At 38.7% G+C, this 19,805-nt stretch overlaps 1 protein-coding gene across 1 annotated transcript in view; it reads right to left on the bottom strand.

Moving 5' to 3' along the window:
- The window catches only part of LOC149789283 (A disintegrin and metalloproteinase with thrombospondin motifs 9-like), a 343,799-nt gene extending 324,203 nt beyond the window's left edge, over positions 1-19,596 (bottom strand). Inside the window, exons 1-2 of the mRNA XM_089975475.1 lie at positions 19,320-19,596; positions 18,472-18,848 (exon numbers count right to left, since the gene is read on the bottom strand). Of these exons, the coding sequence (XP_089831601.1) occupies positions 18,472-18,848; positions 19,320-19,428 (486 nt within the window). The 5' untranslated portion in view covers positions 19,429-19,596. The remainder of the gene's footprint in view (positions 1-18,471; positions 18,849-19,319) is intronic.
- Positions 19,597-19,805: the final 209 nt, after the last annotated feature.

Here is a 19,805-nt window from a genome sequence, read left to right as displayed (position 1 = left end):
AGACAACACGAATTCCTCCGCCAGAAGTTAAACAGCGTCAATGGCCCGGTTGAATTCCGACGGTAAATGGCCCGGTTGAATTCCGACGGTAAAGGTGACACTCAACTTCAACTTCTTAATTTTCAAACTCGCAACAATTTGTGTGTAATTCGGTGCAGTCTATCAAATGTTATTGAGCAGAAATGTTGACCAAAAAAAGGTAAAACTCAAACATAACCTTGGTTTCCTCATATTAAGCCTCGATTTTGCATGCCTCCTCCACAATGCAATGATGGGATCACAGACGCTATATCCAACAACTTTTAAGTAGAGAAAATTATCATAGTCCAAGAATTTATATTATTTTATCGATCTTTTTATTGTCATTAAAAACTCTGGGCAAATATGAACTTACAAGTTTCAGTCAGCGATACAGAAAACGCGATTTGTGAGGTATTTTCTTTTTCAATTTTTTTTTACACAGCTCTGCGACAAGGAAAGACTTGTGCTGTCGATCAAAGCGGTCCTTTCAAGGTAGTTCAGTGCTTAAAGCCCATTGTTGAATGGGACTGATTTTCTTATTTTCGTAAATGCTTAGTCAGCAAAATTTATGGTTCATGTTAGTAGTACCGTACTGAGGTTCAGGATTGTTTTTTTCATGGCCAGGTATTCTCTTCTCTTTTAATCAAAACGTTCAAACTCGAGTTCAAATCTGAAAATTTAAATATTCAGTAACTTTGACAGTTAGGATCACGGAACTTTCCGTATTTTCTTAAGTTGTAATCTTCCACCGCTAAATTTTCAATTGCTCCTACTATATATCATGTGTGTTATAGGGACTTTCGAGCTGGAACTTGGGCTTCATACTAAAATGTTTAGAAACTATGGAACTGAGTCTTCCAAATAGCCAAATAATGTTTCTTTAGGATAACAAAGTTGGGCTTTGACTTCTCTTCTAGCTCCAGTTGAAGATTTTCACCTTCGTGCAAGTATCAGATGCACGAGTCGTTACTACGCTGATCGAAGTTAAAATGCAGTCTTAAGTTTTTGTCGGGCCTCCGTTTGGGAGAGATCTGTATTTTGGTTTCCATTAGAGCATAGGATGCCGTATCAATGTTCCACGATAGCGAAAGTACGTTTAATCATTTTCTCGTATGCAGCGCTTTTATGGCTATGGTAATACATTGCAAAATATGATGGGAGAAAAGAGTATACTCTGTTCCTTCTAGCCATGTCTTAAAGCGAACTGCTGGCGAATTAAGAGAATTCAGAGCTGATGAGCACCAAGGCCGATCCTAAGCTGGTGTTTGAAAGGAACAGGATTGGGTGTAGAACTACAGCAAAACGAAAGAATACATCCATTGAATTTTCGCAACAAGGATCATCGCAAAGCATAAACCAACAAGTAGATATACGCTTTTTTCCGCTACCAGAAATGTCAGGGGAAAAAAAGCGGAAATCTACTTGTTGGTCTACGCAAAACACTGAAAGCCGGTTAGGGGAAACCAACATTTTAAATACCCGGTTTTGTTATGCCAAGAAGGTGTCGAGAATCGGAACACTGAACGTGAGAACGATGTACGACACAGGAAAAAATCCACAAAGCTGTCAAACAAATAAACCGGAACAATGTGGACATCCTAAAAGTCAGTAAGATGCAGCGGATTGGCAAAAGCATCATTGTCATAAATTACGTGTTGGCTTTGTACTCTGGCGGGGACGACTGCTTCCACCAGTGTGATGCCATCATACATTTTAACGAGAAGGTGGTGAAAGCACTCATAGAGTGGAACGCCATAAGTGACAGACTTATTACATGGTTTAAGAGCCCACACTGTTGTTTAACCATCATACTACCTAATCCACTGACAAATAAAAAACCGGGCCATGAAAAACAGCCGGGCACCATTGATGCCACGCCAAGACACGATATCATCATGGTGATTTGAATGCGAAGGCTAGCTCAGATACGACTGCAGTGACTCCGTTGGTCCACACGGTATTAGGGACAGGAACGATGCAAGTGACAGACTCGTGGACATGACACTGATCTTATCATTTGAGGTACCTGGTTCGAGTACAGGGACGTCCACAAGACAACATGGGTTTTACCTGACAGTCAAGATATGAATCAGTTTGATCACATCCTCATCATCAGAACCTAGAAAAAATCACTAGAAGATGTGCGGGTGTACCGTAGAGCCAACATCTTTGCGACCATGACTTAGTCATGCCCAAAATTCAGAAAAAAACAAGGACCATCCAGAAGTCGTATACCTACAAGGTCGGCGATACGATTACGGGGCACTAAAGAAGCCAAAAATACGCCACAAGTCTGAGAGCACTCTCGGGTCAAATTCAGCGAAGTAACCAAGACCAAGGAGGACGTTACGATTGAAGAAAAATGGTTATCTTAAAGAAAGCTATGATAGCTACCAGCGAAGATGTCTTGCCGAATGCCCGGATGAATCAGTGCTGACATCTAGCATATATTTAAAAAAAAGATGGCAAAGTGAAGAAGTAGTTTGTGCAACGAAAAACAGCAGAAATGCAATGGAAGTAAAGACAGAAGGAGCGAGAGCTAAAGAATAATATATAGACAAAATGGAATAATGGCTGTTATGTATATTTGATTTAATTTAATTGTCTGTAAGTTTTTTTAAATAAATATAACATGTTAAAGTAATGTAATTTTGTTTACTGAAATTTGATATATTCCAGAAATTAGTTTGACGTGCCTGTTCTGTTGAAAACACCTAAAAATAGACCTTTGTATCCTTATGCTGACCTAATTCCTGACCTTGACTGAGAATCAAGTAAACAACTTCTTTTTCCTTATTCGTTCGTAATGTGGGATTAATAATAGTGAAATCGAGGCTGACTGGGGCTAGGTGACTTTGGACGTAAATAGTTTCTGCGATGTTCTAGAAATTCTGGTTGTACCGTATGAGTGACCCTCATCCGGGCATCTGTTTTACGCAGTATTCAGGTTTTATATCGCTGTCTATTGAGAATTTAGTCAGTTGGGCGTTTAAACACATGAGGTCAATGTGTTCGTTTTGCTGTGACCAGATGAGTCGAAATTTTGTTTTTAGAATTATTAATTCTTTTTCATGGAAATAGTTGAGTGCTGATATAGAATTCTTGGACAAAGACATTTAAATTATATTCGGAATTCAAACACCGGAATAGTATTGTCTGTGGAACAAAAAACAACCGTAGCTGCAACAGCACTATACTAGCTATAGCATACGTCATCGCCTTCCATTTTGGATTTTCGTCGGAACTCAAACTAAGGTTTCTTTAGAACATTGAATTATTAGGACATCTTATTTTTAATTCTTTGATGATTCTTGGATTATTTTTGGATCAAATTCTTAAATTTGTACATTGTTTTTCCAGGGAAATAAATTATTTATTAAAATTTGTTGTCTTCACCTTTTCTTTGGTACTGATTATTAGAGCATAAACACGTAACATGGCAATGCCACCAGAAAGGAAGCAGCAAGGACAAGACAGGACTAGCTTGATATCTATATTATTACTAAGCGTCAAACTGGTAAATGGAAGCCGCAGTGCCCACTTCTTGTGGATAAAAACGCGAATGCCAACAAGAATCGGGAAGGGAAGCGGAAACGCTGGTTCGAACATCCTGAACTGGCTTGAACCGACGGTGGGTAACTCAGATGATGATGATCTTCAACGTCAGGACATTGCCCAACGGATCTCTCCATAGAACCATTCACTGAGATGAGCAAAGCTGTTCGCAAACTGATAAACGGAAAGGTAAGTGGCATCGACACCACTGCAGAGATGCTGAAGGAGTTGGACGGACGTTGATTACTAGGCTCACTGCAACTGTATCAGGCGTGGTTTAGTTGTCAATGACTGGAAAAGGGCACAGTTATTCCGCACCCTACGAAATGTGTACTTCAAGACTGCTACGACAGGTATCACTTTCATCTCTGTGCCAAATAAGGTCATTACACTTTGCATCTAGGATCACATCAAAATCGCCATTGACCACCGTCTAAGAGTCAATCAAGCTGGTTTCAGGCCTATGTACTTCTACTAAGGCCAGAACGTCACGCTACGAACAATCCATCGAAAGGTCGTTGGAATGTTTGAAGTCACTGTTCCTGAGCTTTAACGAATGTAATAAAGCCTTTGAGTCTCTCAATCAGGATGCTGTGTGGAAGATCCTGAGACTTTACGGAATTTCACCAGCCGTAACTGACATCAATGAGCGCCTGTATGAGAGGCGCGAGTGTTCTGTTCATGCCGATGGTGACCGTCGAGAAAGTTCGTGATCACAACTGGCTTCCATCAGAGCTTCATGGTGGCCACACTTCAGTTTGGTATTATCATTAACTGAGTGCTCAGATCCGCACTGGACGGGTAGGAAAAGGACAGTCCATGAGTAGATAAAGTACAGGTTACAGATCTGGACACTCCTGACCACATCGTTCTGATGGAGGAATCAACGTCAGGCCTTCAAATGGAGACGGACAGAGCTGACATTCCGACAAGCCGCATTGGCCAAGTTATCACCTGAAAGAACACCGAGACCATGGTGTTAGGAGACTGACCAGCAGAAACTGCCATCACATTCAGAGGGGATACGGCGAAGAATACTGCGCAGTTCATATACTTGGTCAGTATGTTCAACACTAATTACTACATGTTGGAAATCAGCAGCACATCGGGAGGAAAATGTGGTTTTCAAAAAGCTGTTTAAGATATCGTGGAACGCCAACATTTCTTTGAAGACCAAGAAAAGGCTGTACACCAGCTACGTGTTGACTGCCCTGCTATACAGTTTCTAAACTGAAGCAAGCAGAAGAACGAAACTTAATAGCTTATATCACCACTAAATTCAGCGTGTTAAGTGGAACGACTTCGTGTCCACTGAAACAGTTAGTAAATTAACTGGGCAGTCCGGTCTTCTCCATGGACAGCGACGTAAGTGGCTAAGCGACATCAACTACACGGAGTACAGTCGGCTACCGCGAAGAGTCATGGACTGGATCTTATGCAGAGAGAGGGGGAAAAAATATATGTAAAGTCGTTCATATTCAAGTAAATACAGTTGTAATTGAGGCGAAATATTACTGACACAGTTGAAGTTTAAAGTAAATTTTACAAAATTAAATTTCAGATTTCTGGATAAACGAACCAAAAAAAATCTGGTTTCAACATTCTTAGTTAACGGCATCATAGGCATATCTAATGATACATGACTAAGGTTCGTCAAACATAATACTGAAACTTGAAGATATTTCAATAGTGCCAAAACTAATGATACCTAAATGCATAACACCAACTTCCACGTCATTCTATTTAAAATTTGCAACAAAATTACTTAATATGTAATTGCATTCATTTTTCAAATAATAGTTGACAAAAATTATTGCAATTATCCCGGATGTTATCTGTTGAGAATGCAACGACGTAAGTTTTATTTTGTGTTTGTTTCGTTTTGTTTGGAGCCGGGTGGTGGTGGCTGGATTATGGTCTAGGAATTTCTTTTCTCTTTTTCACCGACAAAGACTGCAACATTCATGTGAAGTCAGAACGACTGGTTTTATGACAAAGACTGTTTATGTGCCTAGTGTACGGTTCTAAAACGATTCCTTGAAATACCCACCGCAAGCTATCAAAAAGACGTTCGCATCACTGACATGCGCTGTACGGGATTCTGTATATAATATTATTGCATGTCGTATTAAATAAATTAATAATTTATCAAGATAAATACTACTGACACACAAGTATCTTTGAGACTTTTTCCGAAGCTGAACATCTGCTAGATTTGTTTATTTACCTCAAGATAACTTGTTTGACTGGGGTTGTTTTGTGTTTTTTCTTCTTTTCCAACTGATATAATGAACATAATAGGTACTTTTTCCATTAAATCAGTCGGAATATTTTTTCAAGCTATTTGACGGCCGCAAATTGTATTTTTAAAAAATCCAGGCACTTCACTGATATTGAAAAGGTCGATATCATATTGGAGACACTCATGATCAAAGCGTTGAAAAACCCAAACTTTTGACGCTGTCATCCACAACTTGGACCCAAGATACAATTAATCTACTTCACGTTTTAATTTCAAAGGAAAGATGACTATATATGTTTCTTGAGAAGCGTTTTCCAAATACAGAATGGTCTGCATTCCCAAATTAAGTGTAATGTTTAGTGATTCCCGTAAGTATCAAAACCGAGTTATCACTTTATGTAACAGAGTGATCACCTCAACTACACTTAACAGGATGTAAAACTTCCCTATTTTTTATGTACATTTGTTCGGAGCAGCTATTAGCACCCAAAAAAAAGACATCCATGACTCGAACCAGAAGCACCTGTGTGAATCCGACCATTATATTTAATCCCTCACATTACGAGATCATTTCCTAGGGTAATTGATCCCATTAACTTTAACACTCAAGTGCTATGTGTAGACTTGCTTATTCAGGCCAGATTCGGTGGCAGAATGGAAAAACCACAGGCCGGCAACGAGGAAGGATATGCAACCAGATAATAACGCTGTAATAGCGCTCGGTATCTGGATCCAGATAAGGGCCATGGAACTGGGGGCAATATTGGAATCTTGATCGGTTACCAGTTGCAGTAGTATTAACATGTGTTAATTGCACACGAAAATGCGGACAGCATAGACCTAGATCTACCGGCATACAATATAGGCCATATCGACCCATATATGACGGTACACAATGCGGACAGCATAGACCCAGATCTACCGGCATACAATATAGACTATATCGACCCATATATGACGGTACACAATGCGGACAGCATAGACCCAGATCTACCGGCATACAATATAGGCTATATCGACCCATATATGACGGTACACAATGCGGACAGCATAGACCCAGATCTACCGGCATACAATATAGGCTATATCGACCCATATATGACGGTACACAATGCGGACAGCATAGACCTAGATCTACCGGCATACAATAAAGGCTATATCGACCCATATATGACGGTACACAATGCGGACAACATAGACCCAGATCTGAAGTCATACATGCGGGCAGAGCAGAAGTATGCGTTGTTCCTTCTACTTTAAAGAGATGGCAGATCCGAGTTTGTGCTGTATACAGTTGGCGGCGTCTTATAAACTGGTAAATGTGGTGCAGTTATTTATGTTCCTGTAATTTACTCGGTATAACTTACTCGAAATAATTTCGTTGACCAATATACATTTTAGCAGTGCCTGAAGTATAATGATTACCAAAATAGCAAAGTATTAATGCAAATCAGATGCAGTAATTTTTCAAAGACATTGTCCTATAAAATCACAGATTCGTTCTACAAACTTTTATTTTTTAAGTATATATTTTTTTAATTTGTTAGATAACTCTTAGAAATAACTACTTTAAAATCCTGAATGCGACAGTTTTAATTTATTTTGACAGAAAAGTGGAGATGGTTTGCGATGAGTCTGGACTCTGAGAAACGAAAAATCCCACCCACCCACCCAAAAAGGACAAATGTCTTCATAAGGTATAGAGTTCCTCCACCCTCCGACAAAATTAAGGAAAGATTTGTTACTGACTGTATAAAGTAGAGCCAAGTTCTAAGTTAAGTCTAGCAGGGACTATAAACTGATTTATATTTAAAAACTAAAAAGGTGGAAACCGAACTCGACATAGATCTTAAGACTGGATCATGCCAAGTATGTTTTTATTAAGGGTCTTGCTTAAAATATTATTGAGCGGAAGCAAAATACACGATGTAAGGAAAATGATTATAAGTAAACAGGAAGATATAACTCGTTCAATTTTTGACGTGCAGTACATGACAGAAAGACACGAGTAATATGGCTCCGGCAAACACAACTGTAATAATACCAATAATAATAATAATAATCATATCATCTATCCTGGTATAACAGCGATTTATGAGATGACAAAAGCATGCTTCAACGATATTCGAACTGAACTGATTATTGGGGGGTGGGGTGTCTGTATAGCTGTCATGGACACCGATAGAAAACGAAGATCCATATTTCTTAATTTGGAACAAAATGACACGAACAACCTACAAACAAGACCACACCTCTCAATTGACTAGACAATAGTCAGTTTTTTCACGTCCGAACACAATTTTATTCATTAGCGGCAAGGACTTTGCGAGATCACAATCTACAGTACTGCCGTACAAGTATGGCGGTATGTCTGTGTTTAGTCTCGACCCAAAGTGTTACGTTATTTGCTTCTTTGTTTTCATACTCGTTTGTTGATGTCGTTGTTTTAAGGATGGCATATAACTTATGTATAAGAATTTTAAGCCTAAGACTAATGTTAGCCTTAGGCTACAGCCGCCGCATGTTAAAAGAGCAAGATGGAGTCGGTGTTTGTGTGAGGCTGTCGGCCTTGAGAATAAGAGTTTCTTCATGATATATAGGAATGAAAAGGGACACGTTGTTGTTCGATTGATAAATCGGTCATAATGGGTTCTAAATTTGGCATCTGGATTATGCCCAAAAATTGGGTATTTCTTGCTCTAAAGAAAGAAAGAGAGAAGGGCAAATCTTGATTAAGCCATGCCTGCACATACAATGTCCAGTCGCTCCTATATCTGACCAGAGACATCTTTTAGACCCATACTAGGCTTCGTAATTCTTACTGGTGGACCACACAGTATGCTATATGAGGTTTGATCCACTTGGTCAACACTAGCTAAATCACTCGACCGAGCTTAGATCCTCTCAAGCCACGGACAGTTTAGGTGCCTGTGCAATGGAGATCTGATTTAATCAAACTGCGGCACTGTGACAAGTTGAAATCTTTTAGTTACCTTGCATTTTATCACACACACACACATGTCAGTAGTAACGTTAGTAACGAGTCAACAGAATGCAGAGTTTAACAAGCCGCGCGAGGGGTTATGCAAAACAAAAGCTGTAGTCATTACTGAATATGACCGCGTTCCTGACGAAGCTTCCGTTTCTGCACGCGCCATTTGCCAGCTTAGCTACTGCCGAAAAAAAAGCGTGTTTGGTCGAGCAATGACCCTTCTGCCCCCTACCGGGATCTTACGCACTGCTGATGAGTCCACAAGAAAACATGCGTCAGAATTTTCTCTGTTTGCAAGAGTAAGTTGATATACCCTACCATATGGATTTTGTACAAAACCTGTAGCGTTCAAGCGCAGCAACAAAACAAAAGCAGACAAAGCTGTTGTCTGACAAGACCAATGTGCACGTAAAATCCCAACAAAGGGGTAAATCTTGACGTCATTTGCTTCCATAGAGCTTAAGACTGAGTGCCTTCAAATTCAAATCTGTGAATTTTATCGTTATAAATGCAGAAACGTATGTATGTATGCAGGCCTCTTCGAAGGTTACGAGACACTTGGGCCACTTCTCGAGTCTGAGGCCTCTTTGCCCTGGTTATATAGAAATTTGTAATGTCAAAATACGCCCATATAATTTATTATATAAAGATTTAAAAGAAAACGAAGTACACAACGAAGTGTATGTATTATTTTAAGAATTGTATATTTAAAAACGCTTGTCGGGGCTTCTTAGGGGTTGAGGCCTGGGCCCCATGACCTCCCCACCTTAGACCTGTATGTATGATAAAATATATTTTAGGTAACATATTCGCAACTGTAAAAATATTTAAGTAAAGGTTTCATGCAGTTATGGAAAGAGCTGAAAGTCCGTCCCACCGAGTCACCCTGACATTTTACAATTTCTGTGCCATGCCATCGAGACATCCTGATACTTATTAATCCGTACCATCGAGTCATCCTGACATTTGAGGGTCTAGTCTATTTAGTCATCCTGATAATTTGAGAGTCTTTCTATCGATTCACCCTGACATTTGTCAGTCTGTCCCACAGAGCCGACATGACATTGAAAAGATGCTTTGTATACTTACGGCAATAATACCTGCATATACAAAATTAGTTATGAAACATTCAAAACTATCTAATACAAAAAGGTTTGAGACTGGACCGTTCAGTCTTGGAATCTTTCGGTAAAGAGGGAAAGATACAACCGGTACCTGAACTTTGCTTTGGAGAATGGTGCTTTGCTCAGTTTCAGACTACGTGGTAAAGCAGTCGCATGCGCTGTCCACGACTATTGGTATAATTTTTAAGGATTTACAAGATGCGCTTGAACTAATATGGTCTGACAAAAAAAGGTGGGGAAACAAAATGTATACAATTTACACCCATGCTTCAAGGTGTGATATCAAAACCATTTTATGGCGCTTCTTGGAATATAAAGAAGCAATAAGTGACAATGAATTCATGGCAAAGGTGAAACGCATATCATGTCCAATTCAATGATCTTTCGCTTACTCACAATTAAATGAATGTCAGGTTTGAGAAAGAGTCAAAATGTAACATACATAATGGACACGATTTAAAAAAAAAAATACTTTATCTGGAGTCGCATGATCTGATATTATTAGATTTCTTTAATCTGTTTTCACCTGCTAATGCCCCTGCATGTTTTAAAAACATGATTGGCTGGGACAATTTCAGAAAGGTTGAGTAGGTTACCGACTACTAATTACCTTGGAGCCAAGTTCAGACTTCAATACAATACGCGTATTATCTTATGGACTTGAACACGCTTACTATCTTGTGAACGGGTTAAGTTGATGAAACTTTCCACCTTTAGACAGTACGCGCTCGGTATTTTTGCAATATAAAATGATCTTGGCTGAAGTAAGGTATCAAAAAATGTAGATCTTTTTTAATGTAAGTTCAATGAGTGAAGCACCGAATAACTATCTATCTATCTATATATATATCTTTGCACACACACACACACACACACACACACACTTTGCAACTATATAATACGCGCTTAAATCCCAAATTTCGTCTTGTGCAGGAGTAAGTCGTCGCCCATCTGAATTCGGTTGTTTCCTCCTCTTTTAACCAAACTAAAATCCCAAGTTTAGCCAACATAGCATAACATTAATGTTTAATTTAAAATCACTATATTTTGTGCCATTCTGATTCTCTGTTACGGTGCCATTTTCTCCTGCAAGAGGCACAAAACGTTGCTCATGTCTGTCCGTCACGTCATGTAATACCCGTCACGTCATGTCCTGATGTCAATTTTTGGTATAAAGCTTAGCATTTTTGTTATATTGACACACATCTTGTGTTAAGACGAAAAAATACGTAATTCATAAAAAGTAACACATTCTCCGCAAATCTCAATCACAAGTCAGTGACATCTAGATTGTGTGACTCATCAGTAGAGAATACGCTAAGCACCTCTGCACTCTACATACTCAGTAAATATTCCTATTTCTAGCCCCCGTCAAAGGTAGAAAACATCCTTGATTAATTAATTTTTCTCTGTTTTTAAGACTATTTCGTTTGCTCGCTCGTACGCACACACACACACACACATACACAAACAAGCATGAAAACTTACGTAGGATCTGCTCTTTGTATACATCTTTTCTTCAATATACATCGATGTTATTGTCCGGATGTGGGTCTTTTGCCATATGATTTTATCTTTTTTCCTGTCAAGTCCACGAGACATTTAAATCGACACACAGAAATGCAAAACTAGGGTACGGTCTGCTCATTGTTGATTTATTTACATGCACGTTATTGTTGCGAAAGGTTTTGGCTAAGGAAACAGAGTACCAGATTTTGCACAACTATTAACGTCGACTGCTGCTGTGAAATCTCTCGTTGGATTCTTATCAAAATCATCTAACAAAACTGGGATGAAGCCGCTTAGTTTTCTACCAGTTTGAAAAGATGCTGATTACATGTCTTCGGACGGCATAGACCAAACTGTACATGGCGTTGTAAATACCTGCTGCCGCGCGCACTTTGCCCAACCACGCACTTGAACCTGTATGTTCCCCCCCCCCCCGCGACAACTGCATAAGGCTACATACAGATCGTTTACATTAGCGCTAAACTTTAACATAATTTATGTTCGTTTGTATGTACTTCTCATGCAATTCTTTATTTTATTGTCAGCCTTTCCTGTAATATGGAACATGACCTTGAACAATGTAACCCCATAATTGCGTAAGAAATATGTAACGTTTTCAAGGTTGATCCTTATTCAGTATAAAATTTTTAATTAATAATGAGAAAAAAAACCGACATCATTATCTGCGAAAAAATGTATTTTTTCCTCTTGCAACAACACTGCCGTATCAACTGTGCATGGTCATTTGCGATCGGCATATGATGGTAACACGTTATGTTTGGTTTTGTAGGTTTAACGCCATTTTTCAGCACATTATAGGTTATAAGTGGATGCCAGTATAACTGGTAGAGGAAGAACCCATGAAGAACCACCTACCCACAGGAAGGTACTAGCAAGTTTTCTCACATACTCATATTGACCGATCTTACACTCGAACTCACGTGGACAGAGGTGAACAGTCAGTGATCTGTAAAGGCGAGAGACTTTGACCACGCAGTCACCTGTGCCCCCACCCCAATATTATGTACCGTCACCTCTGATTCAGAAAGTAAAGATATCACACTTACTATGATGGTTGATCACATTGGCGTAGTAAAAAATAGCACACTGTGGGCGGTATTTTCAACTGGAAATCACACACACTCACACACACACTATTATTATTATCATTATTATTATTGTCGTAGCCATTAGGCTATAATAATTATCTTTATCATTAGTATTAATATTAGAATTATTGTTTAATGCATCGGTGAATTTTTTTTTGTTTTTTGTTGAATGGATGCTTATATTGGTTCGGCGCTTTACGGCACAGCAACACAATTAAGTTATTTAGTGCCGAGGCAATTGTAGTAAAGTGCCTTGTCCAAGAACAAACCACGTCAGGGTTCAAAATCAGGCGTTGGCCCAAAGGGCTATTGGAATAAAAAAAAAATTGTAGCCCAGGTTTAAAAAATATGTGCAAGGAAGGCGCTTTAATACGATATTGGTCACTTTCAGACAGTAAGACTTCTCTTTTCCATTCTTATGCGTCATTGATAATTATTTTCCATAATTGTTCTATATTTATAAAAAAAAATGTCCAACCAGTCCTTCCATGCATTCCACATTTTGTAACCTTGCCCAAACATTATGGTAACCCCAGGGCTCTGGGCACAAATATTAGTCGAACCAGGGACTTGCACACGTCCAAATAATCTTGATGAGATGGTTTAAAGGGATTTTAATAATAAGAAGTAACCGATAGCTTGGTTTAAGCATTCAGTGATTGGTACGTGCCTCAATTTACGGTATTTAAAATATATTAATCATTTAGTTTGTATTACTAAAGTACGGTAGTTTTTCGAATCCGTTTTGTGCGAAATGTGCACCTTTGCAGCCACAAATAAAAACGTATGGCAATTGGAGATATGGACTATATACCAGTCCCAGACTTATTTTATTGGAACCTTTTTGAAACGAATGCTCATGGTCGAAAACATTGGAGGTCCTAAATCAACACCAAGGTTAAGTTAAAATTTAAAACGGCCAAGAATTTATCCCTGATAGGTAAATTTTACTGCTATATAAAACACTGGGCAAAAATTGCATATACATTGTGCATTGTGAACTATTTGCTCTCTCTCTCTCTCTCTCTCTCTCTCTCTCTCTCACAGAAATGCATTCCATTTTCTGGCATTGATCTATTAATATACTTATAAAAAAAAGTACGGTCGGTAACTGTGTACATTCGTAACTGGGTCAAATTATGTCACAACCACAAAAACCTTCCTTTTTGTAAAAGTTCAAACAATAATCATCCACTAATATTATTCAGACCTTTGTGCGGTCTGCAATATTTATCAGCGATAATCTAGGGCGCGGTAGAGCTATGATACAAATATAAACTTAAAAAAGTTTAGGGAAAAAAAATGTACTTTTCTAAACTGAAACATCGACCAATCAGGGTGTACTATGTTCGTTTTCAATATCATTTGAAGCCAGTTAATTATAACATGATTTGGAGACTTTTTTGCAATGTTCTTTCTGAAAATTAGCTTTTATTTCTACCTGCCAGTGATACACGTAGCAGCATATATGGTAGCAGAACGTAAAAGTCGTGGACATGCATCCAATAGAGTTGCGAGATGGGCTGTTGTAAATGATGTCATCTCTGCGCTCCGCCTTGGTTGCCCATTATAGGTGACATTCCGATTGAATGGGCGTGGCATTTTGTCCTTACATTTGGCACGCGTGTGATCATTTGGGTGTTCATTCAGCTGCTTTTATACTCTTTGCTGAGTGCGTCTTTAGTTCACCCTACCAGATCACAGCCTATATAAAGTTGTTTGACAGAGCCCCGTTATTGTTCTGTCGTAATTTCTATGCATTATAATAAAGAAATTTAAAAGGATGGGCTCCGACGCAATGATCAAAAAAGAGGCTTCAAAGGTATATATATATATATATATATATATATATATATATATATATATATATATATACAAACGCATACATGTAAAACCCTTGCCGAATTAATTTACTACTACCACACCGAAAGCTCTTGTTCTTGACGATCATTTTAAAATGGTACGGCTTAAATGGTTTATTTAGATATTTAGATATCTTTAAATGTTTCCCCCCAAATTAGAGGGTGATACAAGGATATATAACCGCTGAGATCGAAAATGTTTCATTTCACACAGGAGAGTGGTTATGGTGTAATAAGTGTGACCTGGGTATGGGGTATCGTTTCAGAGATGTAAAGGAAAGAGCACCTGTGATAGTAGATCAAAGTGTTCACCGGATACAAATTTGCCAGATGTCAAACCACTCTCAAATGGAAACGAACAATACAACTTCAGTGATTTCGAAGAGAGCGCTTGTATTGTAGTAGGGACTCTGTAGGGACTCTTTACTGATTAAGATATGCACATGTCGCGTGCACGTTTTATTTTTATTTTTCTTCTTTTATTTTTCTTTAGCAGTACTCCTTAATCTCTTAAATCTGCCCAGGTATGCAACAAAGCAATATCCTCTATGATCGAAATCGTCTTGAAAAAGTGAAGCAATTTTAATACAGTTGGATAATCCTGGGGCAGATAGCGAACTGGCTGTGTTTAAGACTATGTCATGCGAAATTATTGAGTATATGGTGTGTGTAATTTGTTCTTTGGACACTATACCGTCAATACACAGTGTCAAACAATAGGGTTGAACTCCCGCTCGGTCAAATACAATTGGAAGTAAAGGAAGACTGAGTGATTTTCGATGTAATCACAGAATAACGTGGCATGTTCTGATATTCAGAGGTGAGACACTTGACAGACATGTTCCAGTCTTGATTTTAAGACTTTCAAACAAGATTGTACCAGTGTCTCTTTAATCCTGGCTTTATGACAAGTCTACCTCCTGACATATACCAAGGACCAGCCAACCGTTGCTATCAACTGCCATCTACAGACTTGTTTTTGGTTTTTGGTTGGATGGGATAAAGGAGGGAGAAAGCGCAGTCTCTTGATGTGTTATGGAGTTGCTATCAATTCGTTTATGCCTCCTTCGTCAATATCCGTCCCCGAAATGTCAAAACTTACTGCTACACGAGTCAAAGATTACCATCCCGACGAAAACAACCTCACAGGGCTAACATCTCAATCGCAATCTATACGCTACCATCTATAGACTGTGTACACTAATACCGTAACATTAAAAACGATGTACGTTTGCAATAACCATCTTGTGTATTATTCTCCAAAAATTAGTCACGTATTACGTATCAACTATCAACTAGGTGACTCGAAGACCAAATTACTCATACAGCTTTATACTTCCAAGCAATGCCACTCTCGTTGGCCATTGCTTGCTGTTCCTACCATTCAGCAGTACGTACCATTTTCTTTACTTCCCCCGAATTTGACCAAATTTGTGTCTACTCTCCAACTCAGACTTCCAGTAGGCATGAAGTTCACTTACAGTTCGGTGTACTTTCTACCATATCAAAATGATGTAATTCCCATTCTTCTGAATCTTGCGCGTTTAGGGGGTGCAGAACAGGCCAAATGGAGAAAAGGACCGCTGTGGTTAGCGTGCCCGGCTCGCGACCAGCAGGATGCGGGATTGACTCTTACTATCGGTCAACGTTGTGCATTCTTCAGCAAAGCACTCAAATTCCTTCAGTACCAAATAGCCTACTTGTGTTACAGTGTCGCAAAACACTAAATCAGTCCTTATATAATGTCAGCACAATCTAACATTTACGGATGTCTTGCTCTTAAGAAAACACTCTTCTGCTGAATACTCTAAATTTTAAAACCTTCAAGAGGTGTGAAGACAGTGCCAGTTAAACACGTCTTTTAAATCAAAATTAGTACAGTGGCAAGATGATGCGAACTAACAGGTTCAGGAAGAAAGCTGTAAACTTAAATTGCACCAAACTTTAGTATGATAAAACCTTCAAAATAAACATAAACACGAAGTACAGCAAGATAAAATAAAAAGAAAAACGTACGAGAGTTTATATGCTCATCGAGTAATCTGTACTCATATTGGTCAGCGAGATAAAAAAAACAAAAAAAAAAACCTATCTGGGTGGTGTTATATTAAAAACAGCTTGAGGCTTTATGGCAGAATTCGAACGTACACGTGCACAAAACCACAATATTTCGCACAAACAAATATCCTTCCCAGATTAGTACCGCTTTTGGAAATGTAGTACCCCTACTACGGCCCAGTACTAAAATGAGGCCAATTGACATGTATCAATGGAGCAGCCTGGAGTGATTCACACCTAACGCTCTTCATCATACTGTAAAACTTCTCAAGGTGTTGCATACGTGTACCGAAAGAAGTTAAATATTCATCTTATTTAATACCAGAATTGCTGAATTTCGTTGTAGAACCACGCGTAACAGCGTGTACAATCGTTACACGAAACTTTCTGTTGGATCGTCTGCCATATTATAGTTCCTCTGATCACTACTTCCTTTTCCAGCCTCGCCTTTCGATGTGCCGTATAAGGACATCGCATCCTTATTTGGAAACGTAAACAGATCGTAGTAAATATGATGCTCGTTGAATAACGCATCATAGAGCATCCATATGATATATAGCAAGCATCATTAGGAAGACAAAGAACTGCCAGAATCTGTCAAAGTATGCTTAGTGTAAAGTTACCAATATCTTTGACCTTGTATGGGCTTACTTTTTTTACAAGCGAAACTTCCTGAAAAACACGAGTCTACTTAGGTCGTGTACTTTTACTCACGTAGTCATTTTGCCTTTGACAGTAGTTTTATTTGCTTCATTGCAAGGTATTGGATCACTTCGTAGCCTCGACCATGTCGCGGCTATCACTCATAGGTGTGTATGTAGATGTCGAAAAAGATAAACGTATTTATTTGGTTACAGCATACATCAGAATTAAAATAACAGACGTGACCTTCACTGAACTTCACAGCCACGGTCACAGTATGTGATCTAACTTGCCGATGCGAGCAATCGGAATACATTTTTGTCGAACGTTCAAGGAAGTCGCAGGGGTACTTTGAACTTTACAATTAGTTAAATAATTTTTCCATGGTTCTGAAAGTGGCAGTGCACGCGAGAGCGAGAAGCTAAGAAACCATTTCTATTGAAAGTATTATTTATAGAGAGGGAAAATAAAAACTATCTTACATTAAATGCTAAAATTATGGAAAGTCCGCGGTGTGCGTTCGGCAAAAAGTTGTATAAAATAAAACGGTTAAAGCTCCCAGCAACATACTGCACTGGAATGTATGCTGGTCTCAGAGATTATACGCGTTTTACGATCTAAGAAAGAACAAACGGATTTTCAGCATAAAACCGTATGGCCTCGTTTATAAACTGACTGGTTTTCTGTTCGTATTATTTTATTTATTTATTTATTTGAAAGATGCAAGTTTTATAATACGCTATACATCCTGGAAACGAGAAAAGTGAACCAATGGGTACGATGTACATAATAAACACTGTGCAGCCTAAAGAAAAAGAAAAAAGCGTACAACGCAGCCATACGTTTGCCGTACACACTGTTTATGATATGGACTCTGTGCTGTTGTTCTGAGCGGTTGTATCACACGGGACACTGACGTATCTGGCCTAACAACGAGAATAAAAGGCGTATGCATTCAGTCTTATGGGATTAATGAGAGTATTTAGAGAGTCAGAGTATGTAGTATTATATATATAATATGCGCGCGCGTGTGTGTTACTTTGCGATGACAAGAACTTACCTATTTACCCGTCTTCCACGCATTAACCATTTGCACACAGCGTAGATCCAGGTCTGCAGTGTCATAATGCGCTGTTAAATCAGTCTTTCCTATTTGCTAGATATCATAAGTTGAACGAACAGTGTATATTGACAGTGATGTGTCGGCGCATTACGAACGGCAGATCTGGATGTATATTCTCGTAAATGAGTACGCTGTGTGCACCGCAAATAGGTAGTGCGGACGTGGACTAGCGAGCAAGTAGTATGATGTGCTATATTAGTAAATTCACACTATTATCAGCAGATATCGACTCACCATGCCATCACACAGACTGAGGGAAACATGCGACCACGCGTCTCCATTCACAGTTCCCGTGTAAAAGCATCCCTTTATATCCACTATACTTTCTTCCAGCCACGTTTGATTATTGCTATATCTTTGAACAATAAGGTCCGGAGAATGGAAAAACTCTGAATTAAATCCCAGATTAAAATTGTAGGTTTTTCCAAATGCATTGAAAGTATAGTACACTCTTTGATTTATATCCCACTGAACGGTGGTAGAGTCTTCTGGTGCCGACCTCCTACGACGATAGTGTCCGTCCGTCCGTGCAATACCATTTCCATGTTGATTAACTCGAATCGGATGCACAATTTCATATTTATCATTGTACACACCTTGCACATCCGACTCTGTTGAGAAAACAAAGGTATATTAGTTAAAACCAGTAATTATCGCAGAAAGAATTAAACGTAACCTAAAATGCGACCAATGTCAAGATAGTGTGTTTTATTTATTTATCTTTATTTAAAGTATGAAATAATCACATTATACACATTCTGTTTTCATAAAATTGTACTCTGTAACTCTCATAGCGTTATATATATATATATATATATATATATATATATATATATATATATATATATATATATATATATATATATATAGTTAATGAAGCTGAGGAAATATTCTAAACTGCTTTAAATACATTATGCGCTCATAGATACATCAAATTTAATGCGTGTATCTTCTAATATCTCAGCTTATTTAAATAAGATAATTACACGTTTAGAAACGGGAACGATTTTTTTTTTAATTTTAAAAAGTGAAGAAAAAACTGGAAATGCTGGAAGAAATCGTAATAGAAAAAGTTAAAGTACCTTTACCCCGACTATTACGGGTATTTTCTGGGTGCTCCGGCTGGGAATAGGTGAGAATTAGGGGCCACCAAAACGCCAGAAAGCCTACCCAACTACAGGCATACCGCATCACGGCTAACTCCTCAACCCTCTACTCCAGGGCGCCACATTCACTCCGGTAGGAAATAACACTTTTTCACGCGACGTTCGATCATAGAGACGGACGGGCACTGCAATATACACCACAGTTCGAAGAAGTAGGTATTATAGTACCGGAGTCAAAGACTGGCTGACTGTATACAATCAGCACTGAGAGTACTGTGCCATACCTACCAAAACCGGGCCAATACGCCCATCTTGTCAATCACTGACAGGACCCTCCCATCTCCTGGCACACACCAATCAAACACACACTCACCAAATTGCCCTACTATTGCTTTACTATAAGTTTATGCTGCTCATTCACGATAATACAAATGAACTCAACACTTTGCAATAATGCACACT

Source organism: Sinohyriopsis cumingii, chromosome 11 (assembly GCF_028554795.1).
Source record: "Sinohyriopsis cumingii isolate HCF-2022 chromosome 11, ASM2855479v2, whole genome shotgun sequence".
Taxonomy (NCBI): Eukaryota; Metazoa; Mollusca; class Bivalvia; order Unionida; family Unionidae; genus Sinohyriopsis; species Sinohyriopsis cumingii.
This window is presented reverse-complemented; position numbering and strand designations above follow the sequence as displayed.